Below are 25,244 nucleotides of genomic sequence, written 5' to 3'. Positions count from 1 at the left end.
TGGGTGAGCGCTTCTCAGCACAGCTAGTGGGTGTTTGGACCAGGGTCTGCTCCAGGCCGTTGGCTCCAGAGCCCTTCTGCTGGGCTGTGGGCAGGCCACATGGCCTCCTAGTGAGCTGCTTTCTGCCGGGGACGGGGGATGGCAGTGACAGCTGAGTGTGGCTGTGGGAGGCTGATGGTCTCGGGGTGGGGGGCCATGCAGGTGCAGACAGTCCCCTGGCTGGGCTGTGAGCTCCGGCAGGGGGCATGTCTGGCTCGCCCTGTGTCCCCTGCCGTGCTTCGCCCTGTGGGTGGCACCCCGCACGTGCACATCCCCTGATTGCGCTGATTATCATCAGTGGCGGTGATTACTTCTCAGGGGAGGAGGCGGCAGGTCGTTGCGTGATTGTAACAGAAGTCAGAGGACGTTTGTTTAATGAATATTTATGAGCCTCCTTCCAGGCCCCAGACTGTTTCCTGGGGGTAGAGATGAGCCATGCAGGTCTCAGGGCGGCCGCCAGCCCGCCGGTGCCTGCAGGTGTCCCCTGGGCTGCGGACCCACGGGCGCAGGTGTGGCAGTGCAGCCAGGGGGTGGAGCCAGGGGACCTCGGGCTGCAAGTGGGGAGACAGGAAGACATGGTGTACATAGGTGCTGGCCCTACAGCGTTGTAGGGACAGCACGCCCCCGGACCCGAAGGCCTGGCTTTGAATCCCTGTCCCCCACTGACTGTATGTGAATCTGTGTGTGGTGCTCCCTTCCTGGGCCTCAGTTTCCAGCTGTGAAATGAGAAGGGTGATAGCACCCATTTCATTAGGTGCTTGTGAAAGGGAGTGTGTGGATGCGTGCCCAGCACTGAGCACGTGCTGGCATTCGTGAGCACTCGGCAGCGTTGCCAGTGTTACTGTCACTTGCACAGGCAGATGTCACCCTCGGCCCCTGTGCTGTGATAATCACGAATGAATGGTATGGGTCAGCGTGTCCAGTGCAAATGCCCACGGGGCCATGGGGGTGCTGTAAGCGTGTGAGTCAGGGCCCTGCGTTGTGGAGTCTTGGGCAGCCTGGAGGCTCAGATCACCCTCACCCCACAGCCCCTCTTCCCACGCTGAGACATTCAATGAGGAACAAAAGGCCTGAAGAGCGCACAGGCGTGCAGCCGTGAGGGACTCCGTGAGGGTGTGAAGTGCAGATCGTGTGCACTGCAGGTACTGGCGGGAGAAAAGCCGCTGCGTGGCTTCACTGCACGGCAGGCTTCCTGGAGGAGGTAAGAATTCACTGGGACCATAAAGCAAGGATTTTATCACCGAGAGAGGAGGGATGTTCTAAACTGTGCAGCTGGAAGTCTGAGTTCCGGCCACACCAGTTCGTTGGTGGATGGGAACCGAGGTCTCCAGGGCACAAGCTCCGTGCCGGGCACGGGTGAGACACACGTGAGGTGAGGCAAGGCCCTCACTGCACAGGGCGCGTCCCAGCAGGCTTGACGTGGGCGCCTGCAAAGACAACATCCTCTCGCTGGGGAAGTGTGACAGTGACGAGTGGGAGGGGCAAGGCATCGAGGACAGAGGCTCCCGGACATTCGCATCAAGCAGTTAAAAAATGCAGTGAAGACACCAAGTGCTCCGTCACGCACGCTGGGATCCCGCACCTCTTGTGAGAGAGCGCATCCTGTCCTTCAGTTCCTGTCACTTTCCCGAAGGTGAAATGACATGTCCGCGATGGAGCCTCTTTGACAGGAAAAAGTCACACCACACTGTGCTGGACACTGAGTGCTGGAGCTCCGATTGTGCCAGATGTCACTGCTGCTTCTTATGTTAATTGCAAGTGCCCAGGGAAGGGCCGGGCGCCATGCCACAAATGGGCGGGCAGGACCTCTGCTGAAAGCCAGAGAGGGCCTTGGGAAGCGATTGTGATGTTACCAGTGAGAATTCTGGTGGGATTTGGTGTGTGTGTGTGTGGCGGGGGGTGTGTGTGTGGGAAAATATCAATTTATGAAACTGGATGAAAAAAATTGAAAACGAGGAGTTAGGTGGGAGGATTCGTCCTTATAAATACTAAAAAGTTCTACAGCCACTTTAAGGCTCCTAGAGGAAAAGTCAGACGGATGGAAGAACATAGAGCACCTACACCGGTGCATGTAGTAAATGGTATTCAAATCAGTGGGAAGAGAGTGTCACTCGTAAATTTGGGGGCAACTGACTGGGACTTCTGGGAGCAAACCGAAGGGGAGCGTCCTCACCAGATTCACACCCAGCTGCGTAAAACGAGCTGTAGCAGGCGAGTGCTCACCACTGTTACGTGATGTGGAGAAGACCGTGAAGGAAAACCATGGACTAGGGAGCTCAAGTTGCTGAAAACTTGACATTGAACTATAGCCTGAAGAAAGGTTAGGTGACACATGGGAAAATATTCGTAACCTATATAAAAAAAAGATTGACGTGTTTAACAGGGAAAAAGCTCCCGTTACTCAGTAAGAAAAAGCGGCCCCACAGGTGGCTGAGGGCAACACGAGAATTTCTTTCTCCGATACACGCGTTTTGGTGGGTGCGCTCGAGCCCCGGGAGGGAGCCTGTCGCTGGGGGCAGAGTCACTGACTTTGAGTTGAACTCGGCGGGGCTGCAGTTGGGTGACGCCTCTGCCTTCTACCCACCTCCTGCCTATCAAGTCCTGCTCCCTCGCAGCCCGCGATCCCCACTGGAGTGATCTTCCCAAAGCGCAGGCCTGCTGGCTTTCCGTTCTGGAGGGCCCCCCACTGCCTGCTGGACAAAGCCCAGTTCCTGGAGGTTAGTTCGCAGGATCCCTGGGGCCTGTTGACCGCTGCTGCCTCCCGGCGCCCTGAGCCCGCTTTCCACACAGCCCTGGTGTTGCACCTGCAGTTCTTTGCCTGCTTGTCCTTCGGGCAACTCGCAAACACCCTCCGAATCCTGACTGGCATCTCCTCTACTATGATTCCTGAACCTCACTCAAGCAGGCTGGTGGAGCCGATGATGCTGGGACATCTGGTCAACCTTGCCTCTCTGTGACGTGGAGTTTCTTTTCTTGGTTGGCACTTAATACATTTTTGTGAACATCAAATAGACTCCTTGCCTCCCCCCCCAAGAGACTAGAGATTATCTAGTTTTACTTCCTCCTGTGAGTGAGAAGCTCAGGTCGGAGAGGCTCAGTGAACTGGCCGAGGTCCTGAAGCTGAGGACCCAATCACGCTGTGCACTAGTCCTCTGATCCACTTAGCCCCACCCCCCCCATGGGTGACTTATTAAAGAGCGAGGGCGGCTGTACCTATGAGTACCTTGAAGCTCTCGCTCTCACCAGAACTGTCATTTGGGAAGACAAGAGTCTTGGCCCTCAGAGCTGTTCCTCCGTGGCTGCGGGACAGCCGTTGGCAAGTCCCTGACCCTCCGCTGCCTGGATCTTTAGCCCAAAGTGAAGCATCTCAACTAGATGCTCTGGAAATCTCTTCCAGAGGAATCATTCTGGGTGCTTTCCCCTGGTGTTCAAACTTGGTCTGGTTTTGAGGTGGGGGGATGGGTGGGATTTAATGTGTGTCCACTGTGGACATCGAGGAAACATCGACTCTACACCTGGGCGGGGGCGGGGGGGGGGCGCAGATAAGAGAGAAAGTTGGACAAATAAAATACCATTGCTTCATAATCCCACCACCAGGGAGAGCTATTGCCAACACGGTAGCTTCTTGCTTCTAGGAGTCTATGTTTATTAGATAATCGAAGTCCCGCTGTTTAAGCAGTCCTCCCCATGCTCTTGTCCTTGGCTGGGATGGGAAGGGCTGAAGGCACCCCTGTGGAAAGCCCGTCTGTCTGGCACCATGCTGCAAAGCGTAGCGGTGGAGCCCGGCGAAGGATCTGCCGTCCGCCAATGCGCGGTTACAGTAGCAGTGATCACAGCTGATCTTTTTCAGAGACGACAAGGAAAGTTAGTGAGGGCTCGGGGGATGAGGAAGGGGGGTTCCTGAGCCACTTCCTTCCCTTTATTCTTAGACAGTGTGAAGTTTAAGGTAACGGGGCTCTTTGAGATCTGTACTTGCAGTGACTGTCAGTGGAATCTGGCTGCTAGACTTTTAGGGAAAATTTCAAAAGTATGATTAACTCGGGGCTGATTTCCACTGCTCCGAGCTGCTCTGATTTTTCTACTTGTCACTGTGGTCGTGGGTCCCACCACCACCCAACCTCCCAGGCAAGACATTCAGGGACGTTCTTCCTCCCCCAACCCCCTGCCACTGGCTCCACATCCATTACACGACTCAGTCACTGCATCCTGTTGGCTCGGTCTCCTGTATACGCCTGTAATCTGCGCCTGTGCCCCAGTCTCGCAGTAGCGGAGGACGCTGCCGCTCAGATTCACTTCCTGGGTTCCCGGCACCGCGGCACGCCGCAGTGGGATCTATTCCGTGTGCACGGTGCAGTGCGTGTAACAAGATTATTTACTGTTGATATTTAGTGCACCCACACAGGGTTGTGCAGCCACCACCACTGTCTAGTTCTGGAACAGTCTCACCACCCCAGATTGGAACTCTATACCCATCTAGCAGAACTCCATTCCTCCCTCCCTCCCCCTTCCCCCAGCCCCTGGCAACCACTCACCGGCTTTCTGTCCCCATACACTGCCTGTCGTGGACATTTCAGATGGTAGAATCATACACTGTGCACCCCTTTCCGTCTAGCTCCTTTGGCTTAGCTAATATTCTCGAGGTCCATCCGTGTTGTCACATGTATGAGCACGTCATCAGTTTTCATGGCTGAATAATATTCCACTGCACAGACAGACCACATGTGGCATCACACTTGATTCCAGGTCCAATGAACCTCTGGCATGATGCTCCTGTTTCTGACTTGACTTGGCTGTGATCGTCTGGAAGGTCAGGTTGGCCTTGTTGGTCTGTTGGAAAAACTTAACCTTGACCACAGCCCGCGTTGTGACCACAGGGGTGAGGAGTGGGTCAGTTGTCTTCCAGCTCTGAACACACAGTTGACGTTCCCATCACCTGGAGCTGTTTTTAATTAAGCTTGGTGTCCCTGGTTGGTTTCTCCACAGCAGATGCAGGGACAGAGTTTGGGGTAGGGTGCGTGCCCTGGGGGGCAGAAACCAGCTAACACAGCAGGCCTGAGGCTGCTCTCTGAAAGGCCAGCTTGCAAGGTTGGCCCTGGGCTGGCACATGGGACCTTGGACTTCAGGAGGGTTGCCACCATCCCCCAAACTGATGAGTGGCTCTTGGGGCCTCAGCTATTTTTTATAAACGATACAGTTTATGCTGAACACCTGCTTCTGAGATTCCGGAACTTTCGTACATGCCAGGCAGTGGGTGTGTAAGTGGCCCTTCCTGAATCAAATCTAGTGAGCTTTCCTGGAGGACAGCATTTCGCATGAGTTGTCACACTTGTTGCCTGGGGAGTAAAACCTGCCCCGTGTGACTCCACCGGGGGAGGATGCTGGCACCTGGCTCCTGGCTTCCCCTGGGCTCACCCCACGTGCCTTTCCCTGTGCTGATTTTGCTTTGAATCTTTTTGCTGTAATAAGTGGCAGCTATGAGTGTGGCTACATGCTGAGTCCTGTGCATCCTCCTAGTGAATCCTCAAACCTGGGGGTGGTTGTGGGTCCCCCACCTAGCCAGTCTATGGTCACCGGTGAAAGGGAGGAGCGGGAAGCAGCATTGGACGGAGGGAGAAGTCAAGCCCTGACCCGGGCTGACGAAGCCTCGCCCTCGCCCAGCAGGGAGCTCTGGGTGAGTGTTGCCTGGCCGACCACCCTCACAGGGCCGAATTGACTGGCCGTCGGGCCCCTGCTACGCTGCTACCGGGAAGGGCACGGCCTCAGGCGAGGTGGCTCCCTGCAGCTGATCTAGACCATGAACCTGGGTCTGCTGACCACACTGCCATAGCTGGGCACCAAGTCCATCCTTGAAGGGAGAGCTGGGTGGTGCATCTTCTTATCTACCAAACTTACCCCTAGAAGAATATTTATTATTATAATTTTTGCCTCCTGATTATATAGGTAATACATGCCTACTGTAGAGACCTTAAAAAACACAGAAACATACAAAACTCGTCAAGTCATCACACGCAGCGCGGTTCTGCGGGCTTTCTTCAGAGCTCGCACACGTGCATGGACACTATTTTTACCTTAATGAAATTTGGATTTTGTACATGCGGTTTTGTGTGTTCTTTAAAAATGTGACATTAGGATACAAGTGTTTTTAATATTATTAAACATTCCACACAAAAATCAGTTGCATTTCTACACACTAACAATGAACAACATGAAAAGGAAATTACAGAAGCAATTTCATTTACTGTAGCGAGAAAGAGGATAAGATATTTAGGAATAAACTTAACCAAGAGGGGGAGACTCGTACGCTGGAAACTGCAGCGCCCGGCTGAGAGAGATGGACGAAGCCTCATGCAAATGGAAAGTCGTCCTTGTAGGCGAACAGGAAGACCTCATGTGAGGTAATCCACAGACTCCGTGCAATTTCTGTCAAAATCCCCATGGCATCTTTCTGTAGAAATAGAAAACCCCGCCCTAAAATTCATACAGATTCTCAAGGAACTTGAAATTGCCAAAGCAATCTAAAAAAGAACAAGGCCAAGGTCTCCCACTTCCTTATTTCAAACGTGCCGCAAACTACAGTCATTGAAGCCACGGGGTCCTGGCGTAAGACACAGACCAGCGGAATAGACTCAGAAGCCCAGGAAACAGCCTCGCGTGAATAATCACAGGACCATTCAATGGTGGAAGGACAGTCATCGCGACAACTGGTATTGGGAAAGTGGATCCCCACCTGCCGGAGAATGAAGTTGGGCCCTTGCCTTACAGCATACACAGAGACTACCTCAAAGTGGATCAACGACGGGTGCAAGGCCTAAAGCTGTCGAAGTCGTCGAAGAAAACAGAGGGAAAGCTTCTTGACATGGGATTGGCAATGGTTTCTTGGCTGTGACACCAAAAGCACAGGCAACAAAAGAAAAAAATAGATAAATTGGACTTCTCTTAAGGGAGCCAGCGAGGAGGTGGCAAGCTGGGTCCAAACCCAGCTCCTCCTTCCTGCTGACTCTGTCCTGGTTCTGCTACCAGTGAGTTATGGCTCAGCCCGAAAGGTGTGAAGTGTGACCACAGGCGAATCCCTGTCACTCTCTTGTCCCCGTAGGTTCTTCCAAACCATGGCCTTCACGCAGCCGGGTTCTTCGTAGCCTTCGTCGTCCCCCTTGTGCTGACCTGGGTCACCCTTTTCTTCATGGTTCGGTATCAGTGTTTGAAAGGAGGCGTGCTCAGCAGACATCAGGTGAGTCTCCACGCATGTCTTCTTCCGGGGGGTTGCTTGATTGGTGACAGAAGTGAAGTTGAAGTTTGTCCTCCAGTTCAGCAGGTCTCAACCCTGGGTGGACATCAGGATCCCCCAGGAACTGGGGGCAAGTGCTCGTGTCCAGGCCCGCCTGCAGAGACTCTCATTGGACTGTCCCCTGAGGGGCCCCATCATTAGTCACTTGTAAAAGCCCCCTGGATGATTCTAGCAAATGACCGGTGTTCAGAGCCCCTGCCGTCTAGTTGCGTAACCGAGTGCCCCCCTGTGTGGCCGGCTCCATAGTCCTGCCACACCCTAATTCAGGTGCTGTCCCCTGCTGCCTGCTGAAATGCCTTTGGAGACCCACGTCATCCTTGGGGAAGCCTGGACCCCCTGGCATGGCTTATAAAGACCCTGTGGTCCTGCCCCCGCGCAACTCTCCTGCCACTTTCCGTCTCACGCCGCAGCTTCCCCTGCACCCAGTGACTTGCCATTCACACTCACCCCAGACGCTCCTTCGGTCCCCTCTCTGCTTTTCAGTGAGCACAATTGTGACTCGTTCTTTGAGACTCAGCTTCGGCCTTCTCTGTCCCTGGAAGTTGTCACTGGCCACTTCCTGGCTGAGTTAGGGCCTTCTCTCGGGGTTCCCACACGAGGTTCTGTAGATACCATGTAGCACTTCCGCTCATCTGTTGGGCCCCTCTGCGAGGTCCCCAGTCTCCGTATTCCCGTCTTTGTCTGGGTTCCCCAGAAGCACATCCTGAAACCAGAATCCGAATGCATGTGGTTTGTGTGGGAAGTGACCCCAGGGAGTAATGGTGAGTGCTGGGGGAGTGAGGCAGGAAGGGGAGGCAGCCGATCAAGTTAGCCCTGTGGGCACCTGGAGCTTTGTCCTGCTCGGGCACTCTGGGGACAGTGAGGAGCCTTGGAACCATCACCCGAGCAGAGACGGAGCTGGGGTATTTACCTGCCTAGTCCCATTGGTATTGGTTGAGGATGCGGGGTGGGGTGGGTAGTTGACATTTCTCAGGCGTGGGCTCTGAAGGTCAGCAAAAGCATTCTGGGAAGGAAGTGTAGGTATTGGCTGGTGGATCTTGGGCTGTGGACACTGAAGTGGCAAGGGTGAGGGGACATGGGTAGAAAAGAGATGGTGTCTGCTACAGTTCCCATTGCCTGGTGTGGAGCATGGTCCTTAGAAGGCACTCAGTACATATGTGAAGGAATGAAGGCGGCCTCGTCCAGTCAGTCACTTCTATCTACAGTTCTGTGTTCTGATCGGAAACCTGCCAGGTCCTGTTATTGATGTCCATTTGCCAACCGTAGTTTTCCTCTACACAGTGATGATGGTGGTGATGGCGAAGATGGTGATGATGATGATGGTGGTGATGGTGATGGTGGTGGTGGTGGTGGTGGTGATGATGATGGTGATGATGGTGGTGATGATGATGGTGGTGATGGTAGTGATGGTGGTGGTGATGATGGTGATGATGGTGGTGGTGATGGTAGTGATGGTGGTGATGGTGGTGGTGATGATGGTGATGATGGTGATGGCGGTGGTGATGGTGGTGGTGATGATGGTGATGGTGATGGTGATGGTGGTGATGGTGGTGGTGATGATGGTGATGGTGATGGTGGTGATGGTGGTGATGGTAGTGATGGTGGTGGTGGTGGTGGTGATGATGGTGATGATGGTGATGGCGGTGGTGATGGTGGTGGTGATGGTGGTGATGGTGATGGTGGTGATGGGGAAATATTTTTATAGGTCTTTACATATTGAGATTATCCATTCGTTGCCTGGTTTCATCCACACAACTCTGTGCAGGGCTCCCGGAATTATGACCCCATTTCTTTGATGAGAAAATGGAGACGCAGGGAGGTCAGTGTCTTGCCTGAGTTTCCCCTGCTCCCACGTGGTGAGGACAGCCTGGTTCTCTGACTGTAAATCCCACCTTCCCCGTGACTTTCCCAGCACGTGACAGTCACGAGAAGGGCTCCTTCATCACTGTTTCTGAAATTCTCCCGCAGGGTCAGCATCACGACAGCAAGCTGGAGCACGCCCAGTTCACGTCGGCCGATGCTGTGAACGAAGACCTTGCTCTGAATGACCAGATGGTAGACATTCTGTCCTCGGAGGACCCCGGGAGCATGCTGCAGGCCTTGGAAGAGTAAGACTTCTGGCTCACATTGTACTTTTTTGGGCATGATGAATGGGTTCGCTACAGTGGCACTGAGTATATTTCATTCATTCACAAATCCATTCATTCATTCATTCATTCATTCACTCATCCATCCCTCAGTCGTCATACACTCTGAACAGCTGCTACACTCTGAACACTATGCTGGGTGTTTGGGACAAGGCATGAATAAGACATAGCTCATGCTGTGACACAGACTGACTTAGTCACCATTTGATGAGCATCCTGCTACAGGGAAGGTCAGGGCCACTGAGCCCAGAGGAAGAAATCACCCCTGAGGGGGTCATGGGCATGCCTCCCTGAGACGGTGGTATTTTTACTAATTCTGAAAGCCTGCATAGAAGCTTTCCAAGTGGCTTCAAGGAGAAAAGGCTTTCGAGGCAGAGGGAAGGAAGGGCAGGTGCCAGAACAGGAAATGACGAAGATTTGTCTGGTGAAGTGTGTGTTGCTTAGCGCGGTGGTTGTGTGGATTGGGTGCCGAGTTCAGTGAAGTAGAGGAAAATGCAGCTGGAGAGCGAGGCCAGACCAGACGACATGTCGTTTGCTGAGCTGACCCAGTTCTTTTTATTTGTTTGACAAGCGCTTACAATGTACTTCCTGGTGCCAAAGAACATCGTCTCAGGGATGGTTCTAAGGACATCGCAAATACAAACCAGATCCTCTTAACAACCGGGGGATGCAGGTGCTAGAAAGTGGGAGGGCTGGCTTCGGATGCAGAGGCAGACGGCCTGGCCCCCGGGGCGGGCACACTCTCAGTGCCTGCCGCACCGCCTGCACTTTCTCCAGGCCGGGCACTCGGCTTACAGTCCGCTAGTGGACCAGCACTCCCTCCGCCTCATCAGCTCGCCCGTCCTTCTTTCCTTTCAACAGATAACTTACCGATGACTTCTTTATGTGTCCTTTTTCCAGTTTCTAGTTGTCTGTTACAATTCACAATCTCGTCTTTTATTTCCTCAAACATACAGGGCTGGGCAAAAGTAGGTTTGCGGTTGTTCGTATGGAAAATAATGCAATAAAATCAATAATAACTCGAGACTAAACTGTTTCCCCTACTCACAACTGTAGACCTACTTTGCCCCACCCCGGGTCAAGCATAGCGATTTAAAGTCTCTGCCTGGGCGCGTCACTGTCTTTGCCCCTGTGCTGTGCCTGGTTGTCCTTCCCCTTAGTCTGGGATCGTATTTGCTTGCCTCGTACGCCAGGGCAGTTTCGATTGTGTGCCAGATGTCGTGTATGAAAACGGAGAGGACAGTTGAGGCCCCGGTGGTGTAATCATGGATCACCTCCATTCAACCGGAGGTTGAAATCCTTCAAAGCCGGGCTTCGGTTCCTCCCACGGCTGGCCTGTCGGAAAACTTCTGCTCCTAAGGCATCTGCACCAACCGGAAGGCCAGGGGCTTTTATCAGGGTGACCTGGCCTTGGGGTCTTCGGGCTCAAGTTTTCATCTCCCCAGGTCAACGAAGGTTGAAAATTCCTGGGCGAGCACGGGCCTGCCCTCGCTGAGCGTCCTCGTTCCCCTGCTCTTGGCCCCACGGGTCTGCACTGCCGGGTCTGCACTGCCGTGTCCCTCTCCAATGCTCTCCAACAGAGTTTGGTTTTGCCCGGCTCTCCTAATTATTTTCACTGGGACAGATTTGCCCAAATGACCTCGGGCTTCCTCCATGGGGACAGAATCCTGAAGGTGTCGTAGTGTGAACGTCCTCCAGGTGATGACCCAGACACCATCCCTGCCATCGGGGGCCGGTAGATGTGGGGGCAGACAGGGCTCCGAATAGCAGAGAGCGATAGGGCCCTCGGTCCCCGGGCTCAGGTCCAGGTTTAACTGAGGCTTACTCCCACTTGCCCTGGTTAAGTTACTGAAGTGAAGGCGTAGGATGGAGAGGGGGCTCCACGTGCCTGGCTCCCCGCAGGCCCTGGAGGCCCGGGGCGTGGTTCTTAATTGGGAAGATTTGCGTTTTAAAAGACGCCTCTGGATGCACCTGGTGAACGGCTTCCAGGGGCCAGTCCAGGCAGCCTGTTGCAGGAGGAGGTGGTTGTGACCTGGGGCAGGACCAGCGGCCCTGGGGAGCAGGGGGCTCTGCAAGAGGAGCCCCCAGAGCTGGTCATCGACTGTGACGTTGGTGGGGGAGCCTCAGGTGACTCCCAGTCCTGGGTTTTGTTTGTTAGGTATTTGGGATTCCTTTATTTCTTAGTGGGAACGGAGGGAGTACCCCACAGCTCCGGCTGCTCAGTCGGCCCAGAGCCCCAGGAAAGTCGGGACGGGGAGGGGAGGGCTCCGCCTTCGCCAGAGCGTTCGATGCTGCCTGGGCGGAGGTCTTTGAGAGATCCGTCTATGCCAAATGCGCCACCTGAACAGGTGGATGCTTATATCAGAGGGTTTTCTTTGCTTGCTCATTACTCAGTTATTCGTAACGGGGCCACGTGGGAGCCCCTTAAGCTGGGTTCCGTTTACAGTAAATTCTGTCTGATTCTGGGCTCAGAATGCACAGCCCGCCCCTGGGGAGCCTTTTCTGTGGATTTGGAGTGGTCTCGTGGCTGATAAAGGAACATGCCTTCTAGTTTTAGATAATACCTTATAGCTGTTTAGCAATTTAAAATACCCGGTCTCTCTCCCGCCCCTCGGTTACTGTGGTCCTCCCACTGCCCTCTGCATCGGGCTTCTGTGCTGTGGATTCGACAGTCGAAGGCTGATGCTCGGTTCAGTGGAGAGCTTTGTCCACAGTCACACGTCTGGTAGGTGACAGAGCAGGACTTGAGCTTTCTCAGTATTTAATCTCAAGCACGTTATGGGTTACGTACGTTCTCTGATCCTCAGTTTCCTCCTCTGTGCCCTGGGGCACCATAAGCTACTGCCTTGGGAGAGCGTCACGCTGAATGTCAGGGAAGATACGTGGGGGTCATGCGTCCTAACTGCGGTGTCGGCCCCGAGCCTGGCCCGATTCACAGTGGGGAGAGCAGGCCCTGCAGAGAAGCCGTGCAGGTGGCCAGGGCCTCCTCGGGTCTTTCTCCGGGGCATTGCTGGCAACACCTGAACATGGGGAAGCTTGGAGGCAAAGCTGAGCAGCTGTGTGATCCTGTGTTCTCGGAACCTGGAAGTGGTGGCCTGTGGCCGTGTCCTGTGGCCCTTGTCCTGTGGCCCTTGTCCTGTGGCTGTGTCCTGTGGCCCATGTTCTGTGACCCATGTCCTGTGGCCCTTGTCCTGTGGCCCTTGTCCTGTGACCGTGTCCTGTGACCGTGTCCTGTGGCACATAGATGGACCTAAGACAGACACCGAAACAGAGCACTGCCCCATCCCAGGAGTGCCGAGTCCTTGGCCTGAGAGAACAGCTCTCTCGGGTCTGACTTGGGGCTCTCCGTGAGCTGAGTGGGTGCTGTCAGCAGAGAGGGGCTTCCATCCTGCCCGGAAGGGCGCTCCTGCCTGGCTGTGCTCCTCCGTGCCCTGCCAGGCTTCACTTCCTCAGCACAGGACTGGCCTGGCACCCGCCTCGCGAACCCACTTGTGGGTGTCAGCTGCTGCAGTGTGGCTCATCGGGCTTTGGGTGGCCTCTCAGGTGTGATCCTTCATTTTAGCTCGGTCCCCTAATCAGAAGGCCATGGGTGACGTTTAAAATTTGCCACACTGTCCAAGAGGGAAGAGGGAGGAGGAGGACGATGGGCAGTGGAAGGAAGGGGGAGTCCCTGACAGGTTCTCAAATGTCTCTTGTTATATGAAGTGGTGTGAGCAGGCAGGTGATTACCAAAATGTCCCTAGCTAAAAATCAGTTTTCCTCCAATCTGTTGAAATGTAGAATTGAGTGAAATGTGATCAGTACCTAGGTACTTAATTGGCAAGTGGGTAATAGTCTCTAACCTTCTACTGGGGTAGTTAGTCCTTGAAAATTCATCCTCCTTTGTTTTCGATTCAAGAGGTGGTGGAGTACCAGGCACCCCGTCGCCCTTCATCCCTGCGTCGTGTGAAATGTCGTAGCCACTGCAGTTGGCTGGCACGGGGATGTGAGTTTTACCAGGACTGTGTTCTCGTAGCTCTGGAATTTTGTATTTCTGTCTCCTTGGGAGCCGATCCTGTTTTGCCTGAAGCGTGTTAAGCATTCATTACCAGGCATGACCTGAGACTGCCTCGCTTGAGAGCTGTGTATCCCTCCGTCCCTCCTTCCCCCCCAGCTTCCAGCCTCCCCGCCCGCCCATCCCACGGTCCCTGCTTGTGGAATGCCAGCTCTGCTTCAGACACCGTGGCTGGGTGCTCACTGGGGGAACCTGGAGACACATTTTTTTAAAGATTTTATTCATTTCTTTTTAGAGAGAGGGAGAGGGAGGGAAACATCAATGTGTGGTTGCCTCTGACATGCCCTCTCCTGGGGACCTGGCCCACAACCCAGGCATGTGCCCTGACTGGGAATCGAACCAGCGACCCTTTGGTTCACAGGCCAGCATTCAATCCGCTGAGCCACACCAGCCAGGGCCAGGAGACACATTTTTAATAGCAGCATTGTGGGTTTCTTTTCATTTTTCTATCTTGGCTCATAGGAGCACCTTGAAAGAAAATATCTCTCCGAATGTCAGGGCTTCGTGTGCCTGGAAATCTGTGATGGTCTCCCACTAAAAATAGCTTTTTCCCCAGCTAATCATGTACCCCACTTGTAATTCTTCCGAGAGGGTTCGCTGGGATTCTGGGCAGGCTATTAGGCAGCTTGATTACTGCCTCACTTCTAAGACCCATCAGAACAGTCACTTTGTTCTGCCTCACTGACGTGTTTATTATTCCTCTATTGGGGCCGTGGGGAAGGAGGGAGAAAGGGAGGGAAAGAAACACAGATGTGTGAGAGAAACATTGATCGGCTGCCTCTCAAATGCGCCCTGACCAGGGACCGAACCCACAACCCAGGCGTGTGCCCTGAGTGGGATCAGCCAGCGGCCTTTTGCTTTGTGGACGACACCCAACCCACTGAGCCACACGGGTCAGGGCTCGTGGATTTTTTGTTTGTTTTTTTGATAAAGAGCATTTCCTTGGTTTGCTTGGTGGTTTCTCTTTTCTGCCGATTATTCACAGGCTGCCTCTCACAGAGAGGACTTGAGGGAGGGATATTTCCTTCGATTTTTATCAGGCTCCTGGACTTTGACCTGAGGGATGGAGGTGGCTCAGTGCCAGGCATGAGTGGACAGGAGGAGAGAGGAAGCGCGTGGCACTGGCTGGTCCCGGAGGCTTCCAGAGGCAGGGAGCGCCGGAGCACTCTGGCCCCGACCGCTGCCAGAACCCCTGCCCCCGACCGTGGCTGATTCTCACCGCAGCTCTCAAGAGGGAGCGACGTTCAGGAGGGCTTTCTGGTTTGCCTGCGGTCGCACGAGGGGTAACGGGCTTGGGCCTGAGTGCTTTCAAACCCACTCTTCTATTGGCATAACAGCTTTTCAAAAAGCCTGGGCTTAGATTTTTCCAGAGGGGCAAAGGAAGAGTAAGAGAAGGAAGAAATCCCAAGCCTGTGTTTATTTCCTCTGTTATCAGAAGGAAGCTATTGCTGTCTTTCGATGTTGCCAGTTGCCAGTGTGCCTCAAAATCATACCTCCTACAAAGTAGGGGTTCCATGAGCATTGCTGACCCGAGCCTGTGGAAAGTGGGAATGGAGTCGTTTCTCCTGTGCCGGCCGTGTGATGTGTCTCGTACAACTGCGGCCCTTTCCATCTGGGGAAACACACCAGAGATGTGACTTGGTTCCTCATCTCGAGCCCTGAAGCCGCTGGCCCAGGTTTCTCTCGTCCATTCGTTCTTTCTCCGCGCTCGTTGTTCGCCGTGCGGCAAGTTTCAGGAGGTAATTGATGCCTTGGCTATTGAGCAGATCCTCGCTGGGGGTCCCTTCTGCGCCGGGTGTGTGGCAGACCCTGTCGGGTGCTACAGGGTCCTGGTCTCTGGCCCCACGTGGCAAGGGCTGTAGGGGAACAGGAATAGCGGGGGGCCTGCTCTTGTGTGGGGTCTCGGGGAGGCGCCTCTAAGGGGAGTCGATTAAGCCGAGACCTGAGTGATGAGCACTCTGGGGGGGCAGCGCGTTCAGAGCCCAGGGCACAGCGTTTGATGACCAGAAAAGAGTCCGAGGCCGGGGTGGCGGGAGCCTGGGAGGTGGGCCCGAGGGTCACGCGCAGCCAGTGCGCGCCTTTACCTGGAGCAGCTCCGCTGCCCGTCTCTATCCTAAAACTCCGATTTTCTGCACATCGCGCCCAAGGCTGTCGGAAGCCATCTTGTCTGTCTGTCTTTTTTTGTGATGTCTCGGTATTCTGGCTTCCCCGTCCAAGCAGTGAGTTCACGAGGGCAGGAGCTTCTGTCTGTTCATTGATTTACCCCCAAGGCCTCGGACAGTGCCTGGCACACAGTAGGTGCTTGTGGGGTTGGAGCCACACCCAGTGATGTGCTTGATGGACAGTCACTAGCAGGTAAAACCAGGGGCTGTCTGGGGACTTTGGTAGCAAAGATTACGAGAGGCTGCAACGTTTTTCAAACCCGGAGACCCCACAGCACGTTCCCTGATGTGACACGGTCTCACAGGTTGCCCAGAGCTGCCCTGAGGAAGGACGTCAGCTCCGCCTGGGACACCCTCGCAGCGGGACGTGCCGCCGGGAGCCGGAGCTGTCTCTGCCATCTGCACCCCGTCATTCCACTGCGCCCCGTCTGTCTGATCGGCTGCTCACTCCCCTGCCCTCAGTGCAGGGAGAAGGCCAGTTTCCCCAGAGGGTCCCCCAGGATTTAGTCTGTCTGACGTCCATCCTGTGGGCTCATATGTATTTGTGGGATCGAGGGACAAACAAGGGACGGTCCCAGGATCTGCCGATGGGTTGGCAGCGAGTGGGGTTTGCGGCCGTCAGGGGTGACACCTAGGTCTCAGGCCGAGCGCCTGGGTGGATGTGGTGCTGTCCCTAAGATGAGCAGAGAGGTGCGCTCACTGGGGTTGGGAGTTGGACTTGGTGACTTCAAGATGACCTGGAGACATCAGGGTGGCGATGTCGAGGGCAGCCATGTGTACGTCTGTTCTCAGAAAGTTCTGGCCTAGAGATGGGAAGTCAAGGTGGGGATTGAGGGAGGAGCCTGTGAAGAAGGACCAAGAGGGATGGAGAACCCGGGCAGGGCCCTAGGAATTCTAGCCGTGAGAAGTTAGAGGGGCCCAGGGAAGCCAAAGAGAAGGGGGTCCCAGAGGAAGGGGCGACCATCTGTGTCACACATTGCCTCGAATTCAATCAAGTGGGGCCTGAGAAGTGGCTTGATTTTCATGACCGGGACGTCATCGATGACCAGAGCTGGTTTGGGGGAGGGCAGGGGCAGAAAGCCGGAGCAGCGGTGTGGTGACAGGAGGTATGGACAGCTGTTTCGAGGTGGTTTGCTGTATAACCCACATCCAGGTGACACGTGTCTGGGTTGGTCCCACGTTCTGGGGAGGGGTAACGTCAGAGCACCAAGGGGCCAACACGAGCACCCTTGCTACCGCGCCCAGCCAAGGCGGGAAGCAGCCTGTACCTCACGGCTGGCTTTCCTGTGAGGTGCTCGCTCCCTGCCAGTGCCTGACACTCCAGCACAGGATTGGTATGGGGGACAGACGGAGGACTGCTTCAGAGCCGAGCGGCTGTAATGCCTCCGGTTTCCATGGCAACCCTCACTGTCATCTTCCCAGCAAAAGGAAGCTTTCTTGGAGGAGTCCTGTGTCCATCAAACACCTTTCTTCTCCCAGCAAGTGTTTACTGAGCTCCTGCTGAGCGCTGGCGCTGTGCTAGGGACTGGGGAGGAAGCTGAGAAAAGCGAGGCCCCCCAGGATGCACGCCATCCGCAGGGAGAGGCAGCTCACACGGACGTGCAGGGCAGTGAGACTGCCAGCTGGCAGCTGGGACGATCGAATAGCGGCTCCCTCCCCGCCCCTCACCTCCATGGAGATGACAGATTCACCGACAGTCCCAGCAAGGTGGAGTGGGGTGCAGGCAGCAGGGGACAGGGCACTGTGTGGGGCGGGGACTTTGGTTCTGCCTAAGGAGGCCAGGCAGCTTCCCTGGGAAGACAGGGACCTCCTCAAGGTGCCGCAAGGACCAAGGAGCCAGAGGGAGAGGGAGGGAGTCGAGCCCCCTGCTCGATGAGGCCCTGGGGACATAGGCTTGTGCCTCATCCATTCAGGACATTTAACAGGCACCTCCTGCTGCCAGGCACTGCAGGTGCTGGGATGCAGCGGGGACCGAAACAAAAGTCGCCACGCTTACAAGCTGGGCGTGGTATGGGGGGCAGGAGGTAAAGACGAGATGTGGGGAGGTGGTAGGCTGATGCAGCCCCGTGGGGATGGGAGCACTGTGATAAGAAGGGACACTGCGCACCTCCTTCCTGACAGGTGGCATTGGAGGGGGGAAGCGCCAGAAGGAGGCATGAGGATGTGTCCCTTTGTCTGTGGGGAAAGAGTGAGGAAGTGGGTAGATCCTTGATGCTACCAAGGACCTTTGAGGTCATCTAGTCTAAGCTCCTGGCCAGGGCAGAAATGTTCTCTCTGGTATGCCTAGGAAATGGCCAGCCCATTTCTGCCGGGACATCTTACTGGTCATGAGGGACTATCATCCCTGGGAGGTTGTTGCTGTTACAGGTTGAAATATGTACCCCCCAAAAGTAATGTTGAAATCCTAACCCTGGGATCAGTGAATGTGACCTCATTTGGAAGTAGCATCTTGGCAGATGTACTCAAGCCAAGATGAGGTCATTTGGGGGGCCTCAATCCAAGGTGACTGACTGGTGACCTAACAAGAAGAGGGGCATGGGACACAGAGACACAGGGAGCATACCACGTGAAGACCGAGGCAGAGACTGGAGCGATGCCGCTGCGGGCCAAGGATTGCCGGCAACACCAGAGAGCCGGAAGAGGGGCCCGGAAACTTCTCCTTCGTAACCACAGGAGGAGCCAGTGCTATCAGCGCCTCGATTTTGGATGTCTGGCCCCCAGAACTGTGACACAGTGCATTTCTGTTGACTTGAGCCACCCAGTTTGGGACGCTTGGTTACATCAGCCCTAGGAAACAAATACAGTTGCCCCTCTCAGTGGCCGGTGGTGTAGAGCCCTTGAAAGGCCCTCCTTATTTTTAACCAGAGATGGCAAACAGCCAGGTGAAGTGTGGTATCATCCCGACACACCCTCCCCTCAGGGCTCTCCCTCCTGCAGCTCTCTCCTCTGTCCATCTTGCGGCCACCACCTGAGTCCCAGCCATCTGCATGTCTTCGCTGGCCTCCTGCACTAACCTCCCATCTGCCCCGACCCTTTGTCCATTCTCCACACACCAGCCGAGGGGTCTCATCAGTGACCCGGCCGGGGCACTGGTTGCTGAAAGCCCCGTGACAGCTTCCCTCCTCGTCTCGGTCCTCGGGGCTCCATCACCTGCACGAGGCTGTGTGGCCCAGGTTGGAGATGGTCTGTGTGCACGTGATCACGATGGGCAGGTATCTGTAAGGCTGCATCATGAAGAAGAAGGCCGTGGCACTGGGGACAGCGGCGGAAATTCTAGGCAGGTGGAGTTCAGCTAATTACGAAGAAGGCTGCTCTCGCCATCTGGGCTCTCCAGTGCTGGGAGAGCCTGCCTGGAGAGGCAGCTGCTCCCCATGACGGTGGGTGTGTAAGGCAGAGGCGGGGCCTGGGGCGGGGTGCGGGGGGGAGGGGGCATTCTGGTGGGAAAGGTGTTGAAGAAATCTGAGCATTGGGTGGAAAGATGACTTAGCTGACATTCAAGGTTTATCTTATTTCTAAAACTACCTTTAAATCTTTTATCCTGCCGTTTCATTCCCATGCTCTTCAGGGAGAACACTGTCCTTACCGAGAAGAGTTTCAAGTGTTACCTATCGATCTCTGTCCCATCTGTCTGCTCATCTGTTCGTCCATCCTTTCATTGGTCCATCCATCCATCCACCCACCCACTCTCCCATCCACTCGCATATCCTTCCATCCACCTATGACCCATTCATCCACCCATCCACCCACCCATCCATCCATCTACCCATCCACCCATTTGCTCACGCATCCTTCCATCCACTTGCCTGTCCTTTCACGTACCTGCGCATCCCCTCGTTCGTCCACCTAGTCACCCCCCCGCCCGTCCCTGTCACCCTCCCATTCATCTGTCTGTGTTTGTGTGTTTCTCTCCCATCCTCTTTTCTTTGCCATAAAGAATGTTTTGAGAGGAAGACTGCGACAGACAGGACACCACTGTGAAGTGACACGTTGGTGTGAGCCCGAGGACAAAGGGTGGGACAGAGACTCTGGAGCCACGGCATGACTTCCAATCCCAGCGCTGCCCCTTACGAGCTATGCTGCTTTGAACAAAGGATTTCAATTTTTCTGTGCCTCAGTTTCTTCCCCTGTAAAAATAGGGCGAGTCACCTCCCTTTTAAGGTTGCGGGCAGATCAAATGGCTCGACATCTGTAAAGCTATTGAAAGGAAGCTCGTATACACAGGGCGCAGTCATCAATCTTCTCAGGGACCTTCGTTTGACACGGGGTGACATTCTCGTTCACCAGTCGGGACACTGGGCTCAGAGACAGCAAACAGCTTGTGTGCACCACCCAGCTCAGACGGGGCAGAGCCGGGATCGGACACTCAGTGGCAGTGGCCCCTGCCTGTGACGCCTTTCAGACGGAATGAAGGAGGTCGGAGGGGTGGGAAGAAAGTCCACGGAGGGTTTGACATGGGAGAGGAGCCTCGCTTCCCCTTCACCTGTTTAGAGCTGACTGAGCTTTTGGGGTCTGGTCGGCAAACGGGTGGGGAGCTGGCAGTGGTGTGGAGGCCCCTGGACAGAATGAGTTACTGCGCCTCTCTCTGCATCTGTAGCCCCTCCCGGGAAGCAGCTCAAGGCCTGGAGGGCACCCCCACCCCGACCTGACTTCCAAACAGAGGTCTTCAAGAGGAAGACGTCCAGGAGGAAGGGCGGGAACTGCCGCCCCTGCCTCTCACAGTCCATCTGAGTTTCTACCAAACGGGACGTCGGGGCTCAGCGTCACCTTGGCGCTGGCGTGCTCACACGTAGGAACTATTTCTACTCCGACTTAACCTGCCCTTACCGCTTTGACAGGAGAGGTGCCCAGGAGGCATTTTCCCCCCAGGTTCCCATTGTCCAGCCCCTCAGGCCGACAGTATATAAATACGATTTACAACCCCCACCTGGAGCCTGGTGCAGTACCGTCTCCATGGAGACAGCTCCGAGGAAGAAAACATCACTCTCCCTACTGCTGAATTGGCGTCCGTGGCTCTATTACTCACACCGGCTGACCGGTAGATGCCCTGGGTGTATTGTAAAAAATGGCCACTGCATTTCATTTCCCTCCTGGATTAATCACCCTTCACTGTGATTCGCAAGTCCTAGTTCACGTTCAGGGCCGTGCTGACCGCCCGGGGTGTCGAATCCTATCCTAGTTCTGCGCTGGCACCTGGCTTGCTGTTTCGGGGGGACGTGATTAATTTCTGTGCGAAATGAGAAAAGGACACGGATGTCATTCTCTCTCTTTTACCCTCAGTAGCCAATCAAAGTATCGATCGGTCCTGGAGTGACTTAAGCTGGGCACTTACTTCTAGAAAGCTGTTATGTGGGGTGAGCTTGTCACTGAATTTTAACTGCTTACACTCGGCCAGTGCCTCCCGTGGGCCCCGCGGTGTTCTGAACTCCATGTGGAGTCACTCATTTACAGAAGGGATGTTGCTTACACGGGATGCATGTCAGCAAACCGCACCCGAGCGGCACAGTCATCTTTGAAGTGGGGCGACAAGATGACATGCTCGTGACTGGGAGAAATTGCGTGTTCCCTGGGAAAGCAGTGTGAACCTGCCAGCTTTGCCGACTTGCTGAAGCAGGCAAGTGGTTCAAGAATCTTGGCCCAGCCTGTGGAACGCAACAGGTCTCGGTCTGTCGCATGGAGCCAGCAGGGACTTTTGCGGGGAGGGGAAATGCGTGCGTTCTATTCTACACATGATTAAAAATGCCCCGGGGTCATGAGGATTTCACAGGTACCCAACCCTGTATCTGAAAGCTGCATCCTGAGCGCGTATTTTCCTCTCCTGTGGCCATTTGGAAAAATCAGCGGAGAATGTCAGCTCCATCAACTACATGGTGTTTTAACTGGTTTAAAGGGACATTTTTGCTTTCTTTTGTGGCTCTGGAACACCCCGATGGCTTTTATTGTTGCCACTTTAGACAGATTGACATTAAAACTTGCACAGAAAGCACCGGTGAGGTTGTCGTCCCAGGCAACCGGAAAGGTCGGGCTTTGGGGATGGGCTCTGTCTGCAGCTGGTGTCCTGGGAGAGAGGACAGCAAAGAGTAAGGCACGATGATTATTCGGCACCAACCAAATGCCGGCTCTAGCCGTGCATCTTATATTGAATTGATCTCTTTGGACTGCTGAACAGCACCCTGAGACATGGTCCCCATTATGTGGTGGGGAAACGGAGCTCTTTCCCAGGCTGCTTGGTGTAAATGATTTGACAGCAAAGTCCTGCTGAGGTGCCGTCTTGTTTATTTTGTCCCCCGCACCTGGTAAAGCACCTGAAGTTCACCCAGCAGGCAGCCACAGCACGTTCGTGTGTAAGTTAATAACCAACGAACGAATGAATGAATGAATGGGGACCGTGTGGTCAGGGGGGCGAATGAGCTTCCTACCAGCTCTAACAAATCTCCCCAGCTTGGTGGCTTAAAACAACACAGGTGCCCAACCTTACAGTGCTGGGGGTCAGAGTCCCTCTCACTGGGACAAACTGAGATGTTGAGATGTCGGTGCGAGGAGAGAATCTGTTTCCAGCCTCCCTCTGCCTCTTTTCCACATTTCCTGCTGGCGCCTGGCTCCTCCTCCTCCTTCAATGCTGACGATCCCATGGCTCCCAACCTTGCCTCCTTCGTCCCATCTCCCTCTGGTTCCCACACCTCTTCCTCCCCCTCCCACCTGTAAATGCCCCTGTTGTTAATCTCTCTGTCGTAGCTCAGCCACGGAACCTGACGTATTCTCAGGTTCTGGGCAATGGGGTTTGGGGGCCAGTATTCCACGCACCGCCAGAAGCGTCATTCAGGGAGATCTGTTCTCTCTGTCTCGGCGGAGACGTGATTTCTTGCCGAGCCAGGGGGACGCTGTCGGTGTCACTGGATATGGAAGCAGGCACACTCTGCTTTCAGGCATCTCCTGTGCTGCTTTCTTGTTCTGTCGCCGGGAAACGCTCCCTGCACTCACACGCGTCCAGCAAGTGCTTGTTGAGAAAATGAAAGAACGAGATGAACGTGCTGTTATTTAAACCGGATGAACTGGGCTGTGTCTAAAGGATGTGAGCGCTCGTGGTCTCCGACGGGAGGCTGTGGGCGTCAGAAAGAATGCTGGCTGTAAAACATGTGAAATGCACCAAGTGAGTGAAGGTCTGCAGTTTCGCGATGACGGGAGGCAGGTGGCCTGTGAGGTTTGGCTAGACATTGGGACTCACAAGACTCCCGTAGGCCACACTGGACCCCACCTGAGCAAAAGGCTGGAGCATAGGAACGCAGCCGCCGTGAGGACAGTGCCAGGCATTCTCCCGTGAGTGTCCTTGTGGCAGGTCACAGTGCAGCCCACTCAGCTGTCCCGGAGGTGTTTTCTCCAGGTGACACAGCTCGAGGAAGAGAAGATGCGGTCCCTACAAATGCCCGAATCTTCCGTCACAACTCCCAGGCCTAGCTTCTGGTGTCCCTCAAAGGACACGCCCAGTTTCGAGAGTCACCTCACCCAGGGAAGCTGGAAGTGTGACTTGCCTGTGGAGTACATATGGCTCATCGACAGATCCTCCCATTCAGCTGTAAGTGACCAACCAGGCATCATTTTACCATAAACCGTGTGACATGTAACATTTTGACATATTTGTCTTCCTTAGGAAGATTCCAGATAAAAGTTAGCCAAAGCTCAGATTCTCTGGGAGGTAAGACAGTTTGATTAGCCTTTTGCCCTCATACTAAAACAAAACAAGCAAATAAAAAAAATGTACCCAAGCTCGATTGTCACCTGGAGGTTGCCATGACACCGCCTTTTTCATTAGCGAAGAATCAAACATCTGTCCCATCTCCTAGCTTCGTGTCAGAGTCTGAATTGTTAAGGAACGTTGTCTTTCTTTGAAAGAGAATCTCAGCTTTAAAAATGCCAAAGCAATAGAATTAGAAGATGTGCCTCTTTCAACCCCCGATGAAGTCGTAGGTGCAGGTAACACTTACAAACGGATGCTGAAACCGCTCGGTGGAAAGTCGACAGGAAACGCTTTGATTTGGGGATCGCTTTGACACACTGGAACCTGTCCACCCGTCACAGCCTCTGCCCAGTCTGACCCTGCAGGAGGCGCATGGCGCCCCTTCTGGGTGTTTCGGAAAACAAACTGGGTCTGACTCTCGTGGAGACCTTAGGTCTGACCAGCCATTTACGGGAAATGCAGGGGCTGGAGGGACAGGGACACCCTGTGGAAGCCGTCGGCCCAGTCCCGGACACGGACATTGTACAGGGTGAACGACCTGGCTTCTCCACCAAGTGGGTGGCATAGAAGGAGAAACGGGGCAGAATGCCAGGGAGTAAACCGGGCTGAGCGAACATGGTGGGATTTTGTTCGCTCCTTGAATTAAGCCTTCGACTGTAAAAACCAGTTTGGGACATTGGAGATAGTTTTGAATAACGATGGATTCATTATTGGAGTTGTTGTGAAATTTTATTTTATTTTAAAATTCATTTTATTGATGTGTGTGTGTGTGTGTGTGTGTGAGTGTGTGAGAGAGAGAGAGAGAGAGAGAGAGAGAGACATCATTTTGTTGTCTCACACCCTCACGCATTCATTGGTTGCTTCTTGCATGTGCCCTGACCGGGGATCGAACTGCAACCTTGGTGTATTGGGATGATGCCCTAACCAACTGAGCTACCCGGCCAGGGCTTGTAAATATTAATATTTTAAATGCGATGCTATGATACACGAGCGATGTACAGGTCAGGTAAGAAACTTATAAACACGTGTATACATGTATAGGGATACATAGCTACTTGCGTATGCCGTTGATACATACAGCTTCTCGACAGTTACAGGCGCACACTGAGGAATTCACAGGTGGAATGGAAACTGTGGGGTTTGCTTGGAAACGCCCCAGCCAGCGTGGAAGGGGGGGCTGGAGCGAGCCCAGCAAACAGGGGCAGTTTTTGAAGTTGGGTACTGTCTGCATTGAGAGACATGCCGTTCTTCCCACTCTTACGTGCTTGCAAACTCCTGTCGTGAAATTTCCTTCAGACATTTATATTTTTAGAATCCAATGCCATTTTCTCCTGTCAAACTCTCAAAGATCGTGAAACGCCGCTGGGGCACTTGTCAGGAAGGCGCTTTGGCAGGCCCCGGGTGGGAGTCGCTCTCTGGAAGTCACGGGGAACCGCGAGCATCCTCACCAAGGCGGGGATGGCAGCGCCACTTTAGAGTCTGCGCCCTGTAAGTGCCCCACGCACACCGCACCCGAAAAGTGACTGGTTGAATCAGGGCACATTGCTTGGCGAAATGCCTTCAACCATCGCAAAGGAAACCTGGACCGTTTTTAAACCACTGGCACATGCCTGTCACAATGATAAGCGGAAAGAGAAAGGACAGCATTGCACTCCACTCTGTGTAAGCAGTGTGCCCGTGTGGGACACAAACGAGAAGAGGACACAACCGGAAGCACATACAGCGAAGTGCTCCCGCTGGCTCTGGGTGAGAGGTGGGCCTACAGGGGAGGAAGCCTCTTCCTCTGTGCCCTGTGTTCTGGACTTTCCACCTCGAACATCATCAG

The 25,244-nt window shown here is 54.3% G+C and overlaps 1 protein-coding gene across 3 annotated transcripts in view; it reads left to right on the top strand.

Moving 5' to 3' along the window:
* EVC2 (EvC ciliary complex subunit 2) overlaps positions 1 to 25,244 on the top strand; it is a 63,023-nt gene that overhangs the window by 8,241 nt on the left and 29,538 nt on the right. For all 3 annotated transcript variants that reach the window (XM_053923253.2, XM_053923254.2, XM_053923252.2), the window contains exons 6-7: positions 7,133 to 7,267; positions 9,293 to 9,432. In XM_053923253.2, the coding sequence (XP_053779228.1) occupies positions 7,133 to 7,267; positions 9,293 to 9,432 (275 nt within the window). The remainder of the gene's footprint in view (positions 1 to 7,132; positions 7,268 to 9,292; positions 9,433 to 25,244) is intronic.

This window comes from Desmodus rotundus, chromosome 4 (genome assembly GCF_022682495.2).
Source record: "Desmodus rotundus isolate HL8 chromosome 4, HLdesRot8A.1, whole genome shotgun sequence".
Taxonomy (NCBI): Eukaryota; Metazoa; Chordata; class Mammalia; order Chiroptera; family Phyllostomidae; genus Desmodus; species Desmodus rotundus.
This window is presented reverse-complemented; position numbering and strand designations above follow the sequence as displayed.